The 18,999-nt window shown below is 43.4% G+C and overlaps 1 protein-coding gene across 4 annotated transcripts in view; it reads left to right on the plus strand.

The window, feature by feature from the left end:
* The first annotated feature begins 6,154 nt into the window (after window positions 1-6,154).
* Window positions 6,155-18,999, plus strand: part of ptpn12 (protein tyrosine phosphatase non-receptor type 12) — a 35,589-nt gene continuing 22,744 nt past the window's right edge. For all 4 annotated transcript variants that reach the window (XM_076111765.1, XM_076111764.1, XM_076111766.1 and 1 more), the window contains exon 1: window positions 6,155-6,784. In XM_076111765.1, coding sequence (XP_075967880.1) covers window positions 6,683-6,784 — 102 coding nt within the window. In that variant the 5' untranslated portion in view covers window positions 6,155-6,682. The remainder of the gene's footprint in view (window positions 6,785-18,999) is intronic.

An 18,999-nucleotide genomic window follows, 5' to 3' on the forward strand; every position in this document is an offset into this window, starting at 1 on the left:
GCCACCGTAGTTCTCCGATACGCCTGTGAAATTTTTGTTTTTAGTTTTAAACCTAAAAAGATAAAAAGAATGATGTGGTGAATCTGTATTTTGTATGGTGAGGTGTGTGCATTTGTTCAGGTAATGCATGTTTGATCTATATACAATGCATGAAATGATTAACTGAGAAAGTTCAAAGATGATGGGACAAGTTTAATGATTTAAATATTCATATCTTTGGTTTGTCCGCTCTGGGACACTCAGCCCACAGCCCCGTTTGCAACTGTGGGCTGTTTGAGGTACTTACTGTCCCTTTTTCCTCTCAGAAACAGGTGTCAGTCCGAGTAGATTCCCAGTCTTTGGCCTGGAGTGCTTAACTTGAGAGGTGTTAATATCAGACAGCTTGTTGTAGCAGTTCAGCTCTGTGGTTGGCCTGAGAACAGCAGTCTCAGGCTTGTGTCCGGCTGACCAGGGGCTGCTGGACCTGGACTGGGTAATGTGTTCAATCGGTGGCAGACGTGCAGGGGTCGGTCTGTTTTGTATCAGCCAACTGCCCTCCTTGTTGTTGCAGTTTTATTTGACACAAGAATTAAAGACAAATAAGTGAGTAAAGCTCAAGATTGACTGAGTATTAAAGTATTAAATACTGCAAGTAACCTGGTTCAGGTCATACTTGAGCTGTCTAAACTGGACAATGTGGCACCAGAAGGCTAAATAAAGTATAAGCAAAAGCTACTTAATGTCAGTGGTCTACTTGTAACTTGCAGCTTGCACGAGGTAATGTACAGGCTAGATTTGTGTCCCTCTGGTAAAATGTGTAAAGTCAAGGCTACGTTCTTCAGATTGATTGATGATCAAACAGCTCTTCTAAACAGATCTCACCTGCAGGTAACATGAGCAGTCTCCCAAAACCACATCTGTCCTGCTGTGGATGCTGCGAGTCCAACCTGAGGCTGGAGGCCGAGGAGCGTGGAGGAGGTGAAGGGGGGGAATGGGTGGAAACCAGTTTGCCACGACCTGCATGCTGAAATGTTATACAGCAGAAATAAAAGAAGAAGGGGAAAGTCAGCGGGAGGGACAACTTGCGAAACTTTTTTTTTCTTTGAGAATAACATCTTTAACTCTTCTCTACTCGCTATCACTACTAGATACTAATGATAAACACAATGATATTAGAAACCATCCAAATATAATTAGGATTAACCTTTACGTTGCCTGTGTGTCGTTTCATCAGCTGGCCATTGTCAATTGGTGGCAGGGTGCATCCGTATACAACAGGCTTGGGCTTCTGTAATGTCAAGAGGACATCTGCATGAAGCTATATGTCACAATATTGAACATAATTCAGAGTGAGATTTGATGGTAAAACACAACACAACTCAACAACTGATGTGCGCTTTTAGTTGATTTGACCCTTTTTAAAGTTAGTGTGTGTTACTGTAAGTTACAGGTAGGAAAGAAAGACATCAAATTGGTCTTAATTGGTCTCGTAAATGTCATTTTATAGAAATAGTAATAGTCGTATAGAAATAGTCATTTTATAGAAAAAGGATAAGTGTTCCACTAATATAGTAAAAAATATTACAAAAGAGAATTTGTGATGTTGGATCTCCCTGAACCAACTGAGGTGCCCTCACCTCTTCCTAATTGAAACATCATCTATTAACGACGTTTGCACTGCAACTCTCAAAGGTTTCCCACTGGGTGGCGCCAGTGGATAACTAGTTACTCTACAGTGACTGGACCTAAACAGTATGTCAGAATGTACTTCAGGTACTGTTGACCATTTACAATAATGCGTCGATATCCCAGCAGGAAAGCTGTGTACCAGTGTCACTGACATAAACACACTCCATGTAAAACACTCATGCAGTACAGACAGAGACAAACACATGCAGCTCTCAAAATGCTTGGACAGTAATTACGTGTCTAAATCTGACAGAGTGTCCAACCGCCAATGTCTGGCTGCCTGCCAGTGTGTGTGTGTGTGTGTGTGTGTGTGTGTGTATGTACTTGTGCCTGTGTGTGTAACGTTGGTGAAGACAGAGACAGGCTGGCTGGAATCTTTTGAGGGAAGGGTTATACACACGCACACACACACACACACACACACAAATGCACATAAAAGGCCGAGCAGTGCCACATCACCCACCTCACCCTCACACACTGTTTCTTACACTCATATCACACATATAATAGATGTATATAATATAATAGATAATAAGGCTGAGATTCAAACGTGTGATACCATTAAATAAGTCCATGTAACTCCAGTAATGTTGACTTTTTTGTTTGTATGTTTATGCACAGTATATATATGTCTATTGTTGTATATATATATATGTATATATACATATATATATATATTGTTATTTTATTGTTTTGTAATACTCAGATACTGCCAGCTAACATTTATTTGCTAAATCAAACTACATTGAAACAAGTACCGTCCTTTAGTAAAATTTGAGGTATTCCAGCTTTACATATTTTACTTTACTAATATTTAACGATAAATATTGTATTTTTAGACTTAACAGCATGTGTTACTTTTATGTGAGGCCTCTCAATACTTTTTCCACCACTGCTTTCAGTCATTTGGTATTCGACCTGACATCTGCACGTTCTGGGCCTCCAAATAGAAATATATTTTCCAGTTTCTTCCTCTCCTTTTAAGGAATTTAAGGGAAAAAAACAACACAAAGTGTCTTTATAAAATGTTGAGCCAGCACAACACACGTTCTCCAAGCCTCTGGAGCTCTATTTTCCTGCTTCTTTTCGTCATTTGCCGTTTTGTTTTACAATACTCTCCAAAATAGCTGTTCAATTAGGTTGATATATGTTGAGGCCATAGCATGAAAACCACATGCTATGATTTTCATACTCATCAAACCATTCAGTGACCCTTCGTGCCCTGTGGATGTGATCACCTGTCACAGAGCATGATAGGATAATGTCACATGTATGGAGGCATCATCTGTTATGGTTCCCCTCTCTTTTATTCTTTTTCTTATTGGTGACTCTGTATATGAGTGAATTCTGAGTGAGCCTACAACAGAGGGGGGCATGGCGGGGTTGTGTAACATGCAACTGAGTCATTCCTCCCTGAGGGCAGACATTTACACCCTACTTCATTACTGCAACAGGCAGGCTCACGTTCTCTCTCTCTCTCTCTCTCTCTCTCTCTCTCTCTCTCTCTCTCTCTCTCTCGTTTTGTGTGTGTGTGGGTGTGTGTGTGTGTATGTCTGTGTGCCCAGGCCAGATATACGCATCCTGCTATGTCCTCAAAAATGCAGCTTCATTCTCTGCCCTCCACTGCAGGCACACATGTGTGAAAGGCAGAACATAAGGGAGAGAGGAAGGAGGGAGTTTATCATTTAGCAGTGGTTAAGAAGTCAAAGAACACACGCCACGAAGAAGAAAGATAGCGTGTGTTTGTTTGTGTGTGTGTGTGTGTGTGTGTGTGTGTGTGTGTAGGGCGCCTCCCTCCCTCGGGGTTGTGTATGGGCTTGTTACAGCGACATTCCTCCACTCAGCTGCTTCTGAGCAGCACATTCCAGGAAGGGAGAGATAGAAAGAGAAAAGAGAGGGAGTAAAAGGGGAGAGAAAGGGAGGAAGAGAAGAGAAGAGGAGGGGGAGATAAAAGCGGGGAGTAAGAACAAAGGGGGAGTGAGAGGGGGGGGGTAATTGAGGCAAAGAGGATAGACAGGGACGAGTGGTTAAGGAAGAAAACGGGGATATTAATAAAATATGTAATTGATCCCTGTTGTGACCCCTCTTCTCCACCGAGAGGTCAAAGGTCAGGGTCAGATACAGTACAGAGAAAACAGAAGCAGTGCTGAGAACAGGAAGTGACAGAGAGAAGGGGGTGGATCTCAGGAGGCCACGAGGTCTTTTCTTAAAATATTATTCCCGATATAACCATAACACACACACACACACACACACACACAGTAAGTAGAGTACTAGTGTGTTCATCTCTTCAGTCTGCTTGACCTGTTTCCACTGAACTGTGGAAGAAAAGAAACAAATCTCACCCCAAACACGGACACGCATAATGATTCAGTCACATGGTCGCACTCCTCTGTACAGACACTGTATGGACACAAATGTGACATTAAGACAGAGCTCGCCTCACTGCAATCGGTTAGTTAGAGAGCTTATTGGCACAAAAATATGAAATAACTTAAGAGATCAAATGAAAACATTATGTGCAAATAGCGCCCGTTAAACAATTCTGTCTGCACATGAATATTATTACTAAATTACATTTTCAGGCAAATAGTCAAAGACTGTATTGTCTGTGGCTATAAATATGAATTAGAGAATTAGAGATCACGTTGATACAGGGAAGTAAAGAGGTTTGTTTATGTGATAGTCAACTGAATATCTTTGCGTTTTCGCTTGTTGGCTGCACAAAAGACATAAATATGTCACCTTGGGCTTGTTGACAGACTGCGTGTTGTGTGTTCTCTCCGTCTTGTTAATGTTCACGTTGTACAATTATTGGCTGGGATGAAGACTGTTGTCAGGCAGGAAAATCAACTGTGTTGCTCATGTCTGGTAAATGAAGAGAGGACAGAAACACAGAAGGAAAACACTGGATATTTACCGAGGATAACAAGCAAGTACGTTTAAAGACGGGAGCAACAAGAAGCAGTCTGTGTGTGGAAGCTTGTTGGCTCAGTGACAGCGTCCCCTTCTCCTTCTCCTTCTCCCTCTTCCTCGGCCTGAATAGACGGGTTTGTTTGTTGTCACTGGTAGAACTAAAGGAAAACAATGTCACTTGATTCCCCTTCTGTGTGTGCTTATCGAAAGAGAGTTAATCATGCATAAGTGTCTATTGAGTTTCCGTCCCCCGGAAGCTCTATCGAGAATACCAATTCACCATTTGTTTTTTGTTTCTTCTCTCCATCTCCGTAGCTCTGTTTTTCTCACCAGTTTGTCAATTCCACTAAAAGTAAATGACCTGGATGCTCACAATTAGCATACTTTAATATAAATTTCTATCCGTCTGTCTGTCCGTCCGTCCGTCTGTCCATCCATCCATCTAACTGTGTTAGTGCTATTGAATCAATAACAGCGTTATGGCTGAATGACCGGATTATTAAACGGTAGAACGAGGCTTACTGTAACCTGTACTCTCCTGTATTTCCTGACAGAGACAAACGTGTATGTTTGTGTAATATTTGGAGATAGTGGCGCAGGTCAGTGGCTTCAATGTGTTATTGTATACATGTGACTCCCACCACCACTAAAACGATTTGAAGGAATTAGACAGAGCGCCACATAACAGAAATGCTTTCACATTAATGCATCAATGATTTACAGTAATTGAAAAGGATTATTCTCAGTGACGACTAAGCACAGAACACTTTACTGCTTGTTTCGTTATTTAGGTTAACTACTATTGCTACTTAGGTAAGCAACTGTTTTAGACAAATGACAGTAAGGTTAGATGTAAGAGTATAAAGTTAGTCAGGATTGCTTTTGGACCAGAGGTTAATGGGAAAATTTAAATCATAACACGGCAGGTAACTCCAAAAAGTAATTTGAGTAGTTACTATACATATGGAAACATATACTGTATATATATATATCCAATATATACAACAATGTATGCAGTCTTTTCATAGGATAATGTATGGCTGGAAAATTAACACAATTGACATCTGTTCCAAAAACAAAATCCAATATTGTATTGGAATGACAAGAAAATAAAAATATGTTGCAAAGCGACACAACTTTTATATTTAAGTAGAAATTATGGAAAGGTGCAAAATTATCTTTGGTCTATCTGGCAGTTAATTACATATTAAAACAGACACACACACACACACAAAACATTGGAAGTATAAATACTCCAAGCAATAAAATACTTTCAGGAAAAAAAGGATTTCTGGACATATTCTTATAATTATATATCTCTTATTATCTCGTTTTTTTTTGTTTTTTTTTTACAGTAATTTGGTTCTTTCTTTTATTCACAAAAATGTGGTTTATTATACCGATGCCGACAACGAACCGCGTCAAAACGACAGACACACATTCTATCCAATCAAACGTGGTGCTTTGGCAGAGCTACATCTGCGTCAGCCAATGGAATTTCACTGTTTGCCGTCAGCTGTCCAATCACAGACAGCTATAGAGTGGAAGGGGAGGGTCTTGTTCCCCCTCGGCTTTGCCCAGTCCGGATGTTCCCCAGTAGCGAATAACTAGCAGCAGTGTGTGTGAATGTGGCAACCGAGGTAGACAGGGAGGGGTAGATAGACTGACCAGACCAGAAGGTTTTTGTCTTTTTCCTTTTCTTTTTCTTTTCCCACAGAGCCCGGTGTGCACTCTTTATGTGACACCGCGGCTGCACACTTGTCTGTGGACGTGAACGCCCGGCCGCCGCGGCTTTTCTTTGGGACGAATCGTTACCGTTGTGGAAAACAGCCCAGAAGAAAGAAGGAAAGGGAGAAACAACATGGGGCGATAATAAAAAAAAAAGAAGAAGGTGTTGTGTTATGAACCGACGATGAGTCTCTGGGAAGATCCGTGAAGCTTATTTATTTGTATTTATTCCCCCCCCCCCCCCCCCTTTTCCCTTGTGTCCCTTTTTTGTTTTATTTTTTCTTCTCCTCCCTTGCTACTTTGGGAGGCTGATATATATTTTTTTACAAAAAGGAAAAGGCAACGGGATACGTTACAAGAGGACTGAAGGATGGACCAAGCCGGCATCCTGAGAAAGTTTATCCGGGGGGTGAAGGCCATGAGCGAGGGGGACGAGGAGAGGGGAGAGGACAACTTCGGCAGCGACTTCATGGTGGGTCAACATTTACACGAGCTTACCTATAGCCTCCTATTACCTTACACCCACCTCCACCAGACCTCTCTCCCATCATAACCTCCACCCTTTTTCCTCCACACCATACCCCCCCACCCCCCCGTCTCCTGGTCTCCCGTGTCCCCCAGGAGGTGAGGCAGGGGCGGCCACACTGCCCTCTTCCTCTTCCCTTCCCGTTTCCAGGCTTTACATGGCGGCCTAGCATTGTCTCCCAAACCACAGAAACACTACCGGCTCCTTTTTATTAAAAAAAAAAAAGAGACAACAGCAAAACAAGACACGTTAACGTGACTTCTCAGCCCCCCTGGGCTGTTTTTATTCCAGGGATAGCTTAGCTTGTAGGTAAATGCTGTGCTAAAGTGCAGTTATTATGGCTTACTGTCTGATAACCATGCCTGATTGTTAAGATACAGTGCAGTGATTCATTGTCCTCTGTCACACTCAATGAGCAGTGACCGGCCACTGAGCTTCATTCTACGTATTGTCTCCTGTGGTGTACCTTTAGTATGCATCATTTTGTATTTAGCCTATTGCTAGAAAATCTCTCTGAAATATTTATAGAATGACTGCAGTTGCTTACTTAGTAGAGGTTTCGGGCCGATGTGTACGGTAGTGGATGACAAATCTAACCTAAAGACAGTTGAATCGATGGCTTTATTTGCTAAATATAGTTTCCCCCCAGCTTTCAGGCGCAATACACTCAGTTTATAGGGTGCACAACATATTTGAGACACAATATAATGCAATCAAATTGAACTGCACCACAATCTAGTCTCCAAAATGACCATGGAGTTGATTCAAGTTTAACATCATAGCCTTCATGAGGGTTGGATTGAGAGCAGGGCTGTTGTATTAGACCGGCCATGTTGATAAACTGGCAACTGAGTGTATATTCCTCGAGGGGATACAAACAAAACCTAATCTGTCTCTCTTTTCTCTTGTTGTCCCTCCATAGTTGTGGTCTGCAACATGCATCCTGTTTGTGATTATGATTCCATGTTTTAGCCAACGTTGACAAGGATATAATACCAAATTCTATAGTACTGTATTTTGTTACTTTACTACTTTCTTACATGTGGAAAGAGACGATAACATATTTTGTTTGCCTCGTGATGACCGCTGACCTGCAGTCATACCCACAATGCATCGCTGGATGATGTTGTTTTTCCGCAACTCCAGGACGCCAAATTGCTGAAATGGCCACAACCAGCACGGCGCTCCTGTAACACCATTTGCATCACTATGCGGTCATATTAGGTGGTGATGGTGTTGATTGGGGGATACGTTAGGGAATGCTAGCTGGCGTGCACACTTCATTTGTGAGTTTAAATGAATGTAACTGAGCAAAGCCTCTGAAGGATTCAGAAAGAAACAGTTGAACTAGTTGTAGCTGCAGACCGTAGGTTTGGATTTCCTTTCTGATTCACATCATGTCGCAGGGAAGTTAAATGTTGGTTTGGTGTTTTGTTTTTTTGTACTGAAGTTTGATTGTTTGTGAAAGAGGCGAATCAGTGTCTGGGTTAACCTTGCCTACAGTTACACACACACACACTTCATTCTCCTTACTTCCCTGCTTCATCCGAGCTGCTTGCTGGAGCTTGCAACATTCTTTCTTGGTCTATTTCATAACATTTTGTCCTGGCTTTAAACCTGGAGCTTTATCAACTCCCGGGCACACTTTGGATAAAAGCTACACAATTTGTCAGGCTTCTCACGCTGAAAATAGGACCGTAACAAATTCGGAAAAAAAGGAAAACTCTCATATGTGTCCAGTTGTGTGCTGACGACCGTGGGGATGAGCGTGTGTCATAAAACAGGGAGGTAGCGTATGTTGCACTTCAACCTAAGACTACGAGGGGCGTTGGTGCTGTGCGAGAGGCATTGAGGAAGCTCTTTATGGATGAACTTCTATATTACAGACGTACAGATGGAATAATCTTATAGTATCTCTTAAGAGAACATTTTATTGGCTGCTGGTTCCTCTTAATCGTACATTCTTCGTGTAGAGTTGACTGGTGTAAACGTAGGTTCTTCTTTAAGCACCTCTCATTCACAACTTCATCTACGCCTTGTCAAACCGCCTGCTACACACAGTCCTGTGCTGTTCGACATTGGGAGGAACCGTAGGAGAGGCGATCTTATAGCTTGTGGGCAGGAACCTTTGAGTTTCTTTATCAGTGTTCCCAACAAAATGTCCCTTCAGCCCGGGTTGCTACTGAAAAATCGCAGCCTTTTTTAAAATCAAAAATCCCCCTTTTTTTTCCAAGCTTGCCGGATGCCGCCGACTGCTCGTCATGCCTCGATTCTTCACGCGATATCTGTTCAGTTTTCCTTTTCAAAATGGCCTTTATTGGCATGAAACACAATAATTCCTTTCAACAGTGAAACGCACATTTCCTGTTCAGCCTTTCGGCTATCACACATCCCTCCAGACAGTAACACGACTATAAAACTGCTCGCGTAAATGTCATGTAAAGGCTTCAATTTGAACTATTTCTGGAATACATTTATAGTAATCCAGTTATATTTTTGTGCATGGAAGCTTTACCTTCATGGTGTTCATGTGAATGGGGGCTTCAAGCTAAATTTGCTTTTCAGATGGCAACATCTGCTGGTGAATTAAGAGTTTTTCATCTGTATTATGTAGACAGGAAAACCTGTTCCGATGGAGCACCGGTGGTCGGTGTCTCGAGCGCGGTCGAGACTCGTCAGCCAACATGTGAAGTTAGTGCTTCAGCCGGTTGCTGCCGGCCTCGCGTGAAGCTCTCAATTGCTGGAGTCGAGCTCGACAACGCCACAAGCACATGGGGTGTGCTCCTTTGCACACACTGAGTCACCAGAACACCCACTCTGACTGCCTATTGTTGTTTCAAATATAGAATGTTTTATTGGCATAATTACAATGCGCTGGAAAGGGCAACAAGGCGGATATTATATGCTCCGTTCGATACTCCTTCTGCAGCTGTTTGATGGAACACGAACACTTGAATTTAGTTTTTTTTTCCATCTGGCACCCAAATGTGAGAAGTGTCTTTATTTTTTCACATGTACTATTCATTTATTGAATTACCATAGAACGTGCTATATCGTAATATAGCTATTGTTATCGAGATATGAAATGACCTATATCGGCAGGAAAAAGATTGAAGCTTCGGCAATGACGTCACACAGCATGTCATCAGTAAAACGTATGATCATTGTAACCAATCTGGTCCGACGACGATCGCTTAATTTTAAGGGATACAAATGGGATGAAAGGCAAAACATGTACTGTCGAGTCCCGGAGTCTGTCTCATCATGACGCAGGTTCTGTAAAATACGGGGCATCTCTGCAGTCGCTGGTTTCACAAAACCAAACAATGGCGATCTTAGTTGTGTCTCAAGGGTGGTTATCAACCGGCTCCGTCAACCCACGACTTCCCAAACCAGCTATTAGTGCGCTTATGTAAGAGAGCCCGAGAGAAATAGCCAGCTACAGAGGCAACGATATGGGCACTTCCAGATTCAACATTTGGGTTTACATAAATGTATCCTCTACTGTCAAAATATAACAGGAAATGTAACCGTTTTTTATTTTGAAGATCCAGGTGAGATTGCTTGAGGTAAACTGCGACTGGCCTGAATACAAGACAACCTTTAATACCGGCTACGTTACTCGCTACAAAGCACATTTAAGGGCACACGGTGATCTATAAAGAGTCCTGTATTTGTGTTGAGGTGGCAGTGAGTGAGAGGTGTTAGGAGTGGAGTTTAGCTCGAGACCAGGTTCATTGTGCACACATGCAAGCTTGCAGGGGTAGAGCCTGTGACCTCAGTGTTATGGGAAACCCTCTGTAACTACTAGGCCACCACGCAGCCCGAAAGAAACGTGCTATTACAGAAGACTTAAAAAAAAAAAAATGCCTCAGTGTTTGTTGTACATGTGTCACGAAAGTGTGGCACCCCACCCTCAGGTAAACACTGTTGGCTGTGTCAGCTCTTTCGCTGTTAGCGCTGTAAGCACCGTTAGCTGCCAGCAGCCGGCTCAGCCGTCGCCGCGCTCGGATCAATAGAAACGCGCCCAATTCTCGTACATGGCACCTTTTTTTTTTTTTTTTAACAAAACTTATGCAAAATCGAACTTGTTGTCAAACACGGAGCTGAGAACACATTTCTCCAAACACGTTGAGATGTTGGCGTCTGTTCATGCGTCCCCGTGTGGCACATGAGCAGACGTCTGCACATGAACAGATGCCTGGATATTTTGCGACCCATTCATGAGATAGAAGGAGACACTTTGCGTGTCTTTTATAGAGGTGTTAAGAATCATTTCACAGGTCCAGTAAAATGTAGCTACAAAGTGGTTCAAGTTGGAAATGAGGAGAGATTCAATAAAGAGCACGATGTAAATAAACCACTCAAACAATAACGATACAATCTAACTTGTGTGATCATTTCTGCGTGATATTGTTTCTAAATACACGGGCATAATCGCGTACCTGCTTTTGGGAACACTGGGCTCAACATTGTAGTCTAGAAAGGGTTTAGTCATGTGTGATCTGTGTGTGTGTGTGTGTGTTCCTGCCTCACCTTTGCAAGCAGATTACTCCCGAGCCGCTCATCAAAGAAAGCGAAAAAGTGCAAGCACACACACTTCTCTAAACGTGTGTCCTGCTGGGCAGACATAAAACGCTCAGAGGGGAGGCAAGAAAATGAGATGGGACGATGCCTAACATGCTTGTGTGGGTGTGCGTGCGTGTGTGTGTGTGTGTGTTCTTGTGGGTTTGTGTGTAGTAGCTGTTTCCAGAGTCACCAGGGGGCTTCCCCTCATCCTCTGTGAGTTTTGTGTCTGCATTTTAAGTGGCTGCACACATATCTGAGCCTGCAGCACATGATCTGGAAGCCTTTATGCCCATGTATTGCACAAGCCCACACACACACACACACACCTCACTGGTCAGGGATGCAGGCAAGTGCCAGTTTATATATTGTGTGTTTTCAAGAGTAGAGTGGACTTGTGTTCAGAGTTGTTTGAGATTAACTCCGCTAAGGCAGTCGACTGAAGTCTAAGGCTTTAGGTTTCAGTAAATCTATTTTAAGAAAATTAGTTTTAAATTTGGGTTCATAATTGTTCAAATCTGCCGTCTTCCATCACTGGCTACGGAATGAGAAACCTGGTGTGCGTGTTTGTACGGCTGTACGCTTTTATTAGCTTGTTTGCGTGCGTGGGTGGAGAGGGGGTACACTGCAGGGGTCGGCTGCTGTGTGTGTGTGTGTGTGTGTGTGTGTCAACCACTGTAAGCCCGCCTCGTGTTACTGTAACAAGACTTCCCAATTTCCTCTGGTGTCACAAGTCTCCTTCCCCCTCCTCCCACGGCTTAACCCAGAAACCAGCCTTTTGCCCCTGAGCCGGGTGTTTCTCAGAAGAAAGCAAAATATTTCCGCTCTGGACTAAATTAGAGTGTGTGTGTGTGTGTGCGTGTGCGTGCGCGTGCGCGTGCGAGCGAGGCCTTGCATGATGAAAGCTAGCTGAGCCACCAACAACGATTAAGAAGTTTATTGATAAAGATAAGGAGACCACACACTCAAACCACTGCAGTAATACCCCGTGTGTGTGTGTTAGGTGAAAGGAAATGGCTACATGGAGTCATCTTTGCCATGGCAGCTCACATACACACAGTGTATATTTGACCCCCCCCATATATGGACTGTGAATATCAGAGCAGGGAAGTGATTAAAAACATGCACACAAACACTAAACGCACAATGAGCTCCTGTCCCAGGTGATTGGGATTACATGCGGTTTTGTCCACATCTGCTTCCTGCAGCAGGCCGAGCCCAAGAGCGGGAAACCACCACCAGGCAAATACCCGAAAAAAATGTACACTGTGTGTTTGCTTCAGTATGGCCACGGAGTCAACAACGTTAACTGAAAATCCAACACGTCACACTTCTAAGAGTCCTGTGTTTCTCTCCGCTCTCGTTCAGTAATGCGTTCCTGGATGATATTGAATGTGTTGTTTTTTCTTAAGTTGCAGTGAGCTTCAGAGAGCGTTTATTGTTTCTGAGCTCATTTTCAGAGACGGACGTGATGGTGAAGAGAGAGGGGAGGGCACGCTGTGAAAATAATGACATTCTGATCTTCACGGGGAAAGTCACATGGTGGTCAGCTGCAGAATAGCACTACTAGGGGGTTCAGTGTCTCACTCGAGGACGCGTGTCTTCTTCCAGTGTGTCATATTTCGTAAGACCCTTTTTGACTCCACTTTTTTTTTTTAATTTTTGTGAAAACGTACACAAAAACAGGTGGAGGCAATGCATTTACACACCCGAACAGATATTCTGACACTTAAACCAGAAGATGAATGTTTTTCCACATCTCTCAGTTCATCTCTTTCCCCACTACGTCCTTCCTCCTGCGTTTATTTTCTCTGTCCACTTTGTTTTGTCCTCCGACGTTTTAAAAGCCACAACATCCCTGACTCGTTAGTCAAAGGAAGCCAAATGAGAAGGATTTTCTGTGTACCGAGTACTGTACATGCCGAGCAGAGATTTGAGGTCCCAGAGGTGACGGTGGTTTTAAATGGCTGGTTGAACCGGTTGCTTTTGGTTCAGGCCAGGTGTTTCCAGCAGTTAGTGTGACCCTCTATCTCCGACCACACACACACACACACACACGCGCGCGACTGTACTCACATCTCTGCCTGAGTGATTTGTATAACAGTCAGACATTCGGATGATTTAGGAACTGAAAATGAAAGAGTGACGGATACAGATAAAGGGAAGCCTGATGGCTAATTAAAGGAAAGTGTGTGTGTGTGTGTGTGTGTGTGTGTGTGTGTGTGTGTGTGTGTGTGTGTGTGTGTGTGTGTGTGTGTGTGTGTGTGTGTGTGTGTGTGTGTGTGTGTGTGTGTGTGTGTGTGTGTGTGTGTGTGTGTGTGTGTGTGTGTGTGTGTGTGTGTGTGTGTGTGTGTGTGTCCACTCATGCTATCAGTGCTCCACTGACCTACATTGGCCAGTAGCCATGAAGTGGAAATGACTGCACAATGCATGCATGTGAGTATACAGCTTGGCAACTGATGCTGGTCGTCGGACATTATCTTTGTCAGGATCTTTAGCTAACGACGAGGTCTCACACACACAGTCCAGGAGCCCTGACTCTTGCTAAAGGTCAGTGTTGTGTCTCATTTTATTTCCTTGGTGATCAAGCTTGATTATTCGGCTCTGTTTAACCGTTAAACTAACCTGAACTGCTGGACGATTTCTTGGCCCGGAGAAGGAACTTCTTAGAGTGTCTGCCGGTTTTACATCATAACCCCCTTCCTGTCACTACTACACATTTGTTTTCGTGCACTCAGTCACTTTTTTTCTGTACAACTAAACATGACGTTGCAGCCTTTTTGTCTGATTTCATACAGACCCTTTTAGTAGTGCATCTTTTCCGTGCATGCTTGCTGCGCGGGAGATTGATTTTTCTGAGTGCTTTGTAAGAGGTGACCTATTTTAGCGTGCGTGTGTGTGTGTGTGTCTGCATGGAAGGTGACCGTCAGCACGGCCTCTCTCTGGCACTCGACACCTTCACTTCCTGGCCACACACACACTTTTTCCCATGGCTTCTGCAGGGAGAGCATATTTTCTGCCGATCAGTGCTTACGGCTGAGTTCAAAAAAGTGTGTGTGTGTGTGAATAATTCAGTGTGCCAGGGAAGTACAGCGATGCTGACTTATTCAGCCAGGAGACAGAAAGTAGGTTAGACCCACTAACAGCTACCTCTCCGCTGCTCCTTCCATCTCTCTTGACATTTTTTCCTAATCTTCTTTTTCCGTTGTCTCTCCATCTGTCTCGCTCTGTGTCCAGTAACCGGCCCGGCATCCTCGGAGCTATTTCAGGCCAAGTCAAGTCATTGTGAAGAAATGTGTCTGCGAACACACACATGACTCAGTCACACCCTGAAGGGGGTCTGTGAAGTAGGCACTGGGCTCTTTTGGGGCAACGCCCTGTGTGTGTGTGTGTGTGTGCGTGTGCGTGTGAGAGAGAGGGACACGGTGGAAGTCGAGCGTTCACAGGAAACTGCCCGACTCAGTCATGCTGTTTTACTCCTCTGACTGATGGGAAGTTGCAAAATAATAGGTACAGAAGGGAGTAGAAAGGTAGAAATAGAAAATCGTTGTCACGTTGCTCCTGTTCCTTCCACACTCGATCACTTTTTGCTTTTAATTTAAGACCGAAAGAGAAAACAAAAAGCACCATTGATACATCGGTAGATGACCTCGGCTGACCAAACTACTGTAACTCAGTTTGTCCGAAAAGTTGAACACTAGTTTAACTTTTGACAAAGAGTGCAAGTGAACATCTTCTGCTAAGAAATGTCCATCAGCTGTTAAAATGTGGGTAATGTGCCTCGCACTTTTTTTTTTGCAGACTAGACCACAACAGTGCAGTGTAGGTGGTTTCAGTGCGTTCTAGTGTTTTACTGTGTGAAAACCATAGAAAACGGTTTGATGGGTTTTCTAGTGTTTCAGTAACTTCCCTTTCCTGTGAAGAGAAATGTTTTCTACGTGTTTGTGTACACGTAACATTCGATGTTTCTACTGTTGTTAAATAAGAGGATTTATATCGTAAAATACACAATTTTCCCAGAGCTCAAACTTATGTTTTATGCAACCAACAATCCAAAAGTCAAAGATGTTCAGTTTACTATCGCATATGATGAAGAAAAGCATCAAATCCACATATTTAACAAGCTAGAACCGCCACATATTTGGCAATTGTGCTTGAAAAAAATGACTTGAAGGATGAATTTCATATGAGAATAGTTGCAGATCAAAAATTGATACACCACTATCTGTCGATAAATACAAGGATGTTTATTTTTCCTTGCCCCCTCTTTCCTCTGCACCCCCCCCCCCCCCCCCCCTCCATTGAGGACAGAAGCTAGTGCGAAGCGACAGAGTGTGTAAAGAGAGCGTGTGAATGGACGACAGAAACGAGGAGTAAAAAAAAACCATTAGCTTAGTAACCAAGAGCCTCTTAAAAGCCTTGGCTCTCTCCCCCTTTCCTCCCTGTTCACCTCCCCTTTGTTCCCCCCCCCCCCTCTTTCTCCATATCACTCCTTTTATCTTAAATACCCACACTTCTTCTCCTCCTCATCTCTCTTTTCCTCGTTCCCATACACCCCACCTCTCTTGGTTTGTTTAAAAAAAAGGTACTCTCTCCCTCTGCTTTATTTCTTCTGCATCCTCCAGGCTTACCCATTATTTGTCTTTTTGTGTGTGTGTGTGTGTGTGTGTGGGCGTGGGCGTGCGCGTGTGTTTTACGTAACAGAGGAAGTAAGAGTAATTAGAAACAGGGTCTGTCTGCGTGACAGTGGAAAGTACAGAGAGAAATGGCGAGACAGAAGGTAGCTGGGTCTCCATCCAAGTTTGTTTTTCATAATGATGTATCAAATTAAAAAAGCTTTAAATACAATAAAGCTTTCATATGTGCGATGTTTATTTTCCATTATCATGGAACTCAACTCTAACCACCGATGCATTTACTAATCTTTGTGTCATTCCCTTTGCGTTGTTGCTCGAGCACAAAAGGAGGATGCGAAAGCAGCTTTTAACAATTCTAGTTTTCAAGCAACCGCTCCTCTCTACATCTGTTGGTAATTTGACAGCTGTAGTAAGTGGGCATAGTGCCATACACATATTACAAAGGCCTCTTCCACAATCAGTCAAATAAGGTACATAGAAGCAAAACATGTATTGTTTGCTTCTGATGTGGCTTTTTTAACCCGATGTCAGCCGTTAAACAGACGGTCGGCTGATACACCTGCGCCTCTCTCGTCTTTGAGCGGGGTACTGAAGTTATTTCCTTGGTTTTTTTAATTTCTGTTTTTTATCCTCAATTTGACCCCGTGATTGTACAAGTGGTGAGCTGACGTAGTCGTATCTTGTATAGATCAAAACCAGCGATTCAGGGCCGAAACAAATCATTGATTAGGTGCTGCGAAATGTCAGATTTCATGGTCTTCAAAGGGGGAATCGCCTCGTGTTTCCCAATGAAGCGAAATGGGCTACAAAGGGGAAATAAAGTACATGTGATCTTTACAGTGTTAGAAGGCACAATAGTGCACGTGTTTGTCTCCACATAATGTGTTTTGTGGGTTGGGAGAATCACAAACCATCACGAATCCCCGTTGCCTGCCTTCTCTTGCTCAGTGTGTGTCTGTGTGTGTGTGTGTGTGTGTGTGTCTGTGTCTCTCTTCCCGGGCTCTGGCCCAGCACAGAAGCAGACCTCTGTTAGAAATGTAATTCGCATGGGGCCAGAGGAGCTCTAATGCTATTACCACAGACACAAATGAACTCATGCACAGCTGTGTTGCCGCCCACAGTCTCGGTGTGTACCTCTCTTCCTCCCCCATCTCCTTTCCTCTCCCTTGTTTCCTCTCAGCTCGTCGTCGTGGTGGTGGTTTAGAAAGACGAGTGATGCAAAATGAAAGCCGAAAAACTCATTATGTCTTTAGGGTGCCTCTGTGCCGCGAGTCTAAGCTGTTTATGTGTGTGTGTGTGTGTGTCAGTAGTGTATTCAGTGAGTACAGCAGTCAGCTCGTCAGTTTATGAAACCACTGAAGCCCCGTGTCAGAAAGATATTTCAGAGGAAAAATTGAACAGAAGACGGGAACTGAGAGTTGTGGTGTTCTCTGGAAATCATCTCTTTTGAAGTGTTTCTAACTTATTCACATTTAAGATTGACATGTAATGCACGGAAGATGTATACGAAAACAATATGTACGACAAACAGCTGTAACTAAATAGGAAAGAAGTTCTCAACTATGCAACGATCCAACCTTTTTTAAATGAAGACATCGATACAAATGAACCAACTTGTCATTAATTAATTAAAATCGTACACCAGCAACTTGGTAAAACATCTTCAAAATTAACAGGAATTACACTTAAAAAAAAAAAATTTTTAATGCAGCAAGGAATAAAAATGTAAGAATATAATGTATTTGGTAACTGGTAATTGAATTGAACATTGCTGTCTGTGTGCGTGTTGCGTATTCCTCCGCAATAGCTACGAAGTTACGACAAAAATGAAAAGAGGAACGGGGACAGGAAGACGAGTCTTGAGGTTTGAGAGTTCTCAGGAAATCAGGATGTACTCTCTCTGTGTGTGTGTGTGTGTGTGTGTCAGTGTCACAGCAACACGAGGAAAGCCTGCAGTTGGTGCCACAGAGAAGAGGTGGGACGGTTTTTTCACACGAGGCTCCGAACGCCCACACTGACTTTCTCAGAGAGAGGGAAACAGTAGAGTGACGCTTAACTGTCTCAGAAAGAGAGAAGGAAGCGATTGAAGCAACTGAGAGAATAAAAGAAAATTCATTTGACAGAGATATCGTGTGAACACTATCAGAGTCGAGCAGCAGGAGTTTTTTAACGGTGCAAAAGTCTCGCTGTTCTTTTGAAGTGTCTTGAAAGTGACGCTGTGACACTCGAGGCCACAGTGACGGCGTGAATGAGTGATAGAATTCACTGGAAGCTTCAGAAAGTCCCCTAAATCTGTAGTTGAGCTGCAGTTCGATTTTGTCGTCCAAATTGTCGTCCCAAATTGTCGTCCCACATCGTCAGGACCCACATGGGGAACCAAATTCCATTTAAATCGGTGTTGCAAAGACCACGAAGAAATAGCTGATTATAAGTATTATTAATATTATTAGCAAGTCAGCTCACAGATGGGAACGTCGAGGAGCACACACAGCTGTGCATGAGGCGTGTTACTGATGGCCGTCACACTCTTTTTAATGGACTTAATGAGCTGTCGGTACAGAGTCGGATACAAACACAGCAGCTGTGTGAAGGTTATATGCATGGCCTTCTACAGGTCGGTAAGATCGCTTCCTGAACAGATGTTTTTATTAGTAGTTTGGCCTAAAATCTTCTAAAATCACACATCTGCTGTCATAAAATCCTGCTGTTCGCTTGCTTTCACATCTCAAATGAACCTCAGAGTGAAGCAGACCGAGATCCTGCTTCTCAGGCGGTCTTGGTTCAGTTGTTTGGGTTGGATTGGCAGCTTTCACACCCGCCCGAATGAACCGAACTACCCGAGCAAACGGACCCCAGTTTGTTTTACTTTAGCAGGTCCGGTGTGAAAGCACCCTTAATATCTGATCACAAAAGTGTTCTCAGCACCCCAACTGTGCTCAGCGGCCGAAGCCTCTTTCC

The sequence above is a fragment of the Anarhichas minor genome, unplaced genomic scaffold (genome assembly GCF_050575085.1).
Source record: "Anarhichas minor isolate MPS153535 unplaced genomic scaffold, ASM5057508v1 ptg000045l, whole genome shotgun sequence".
In the NCBI taxonomy this organism is placed as follows: domain Eukaryota; kingdom Metazoa; phylum Chordata; class Actinopteri; order Perciformes; family Anarhichadidae; genus Anarhichas; species Anarhichas minor.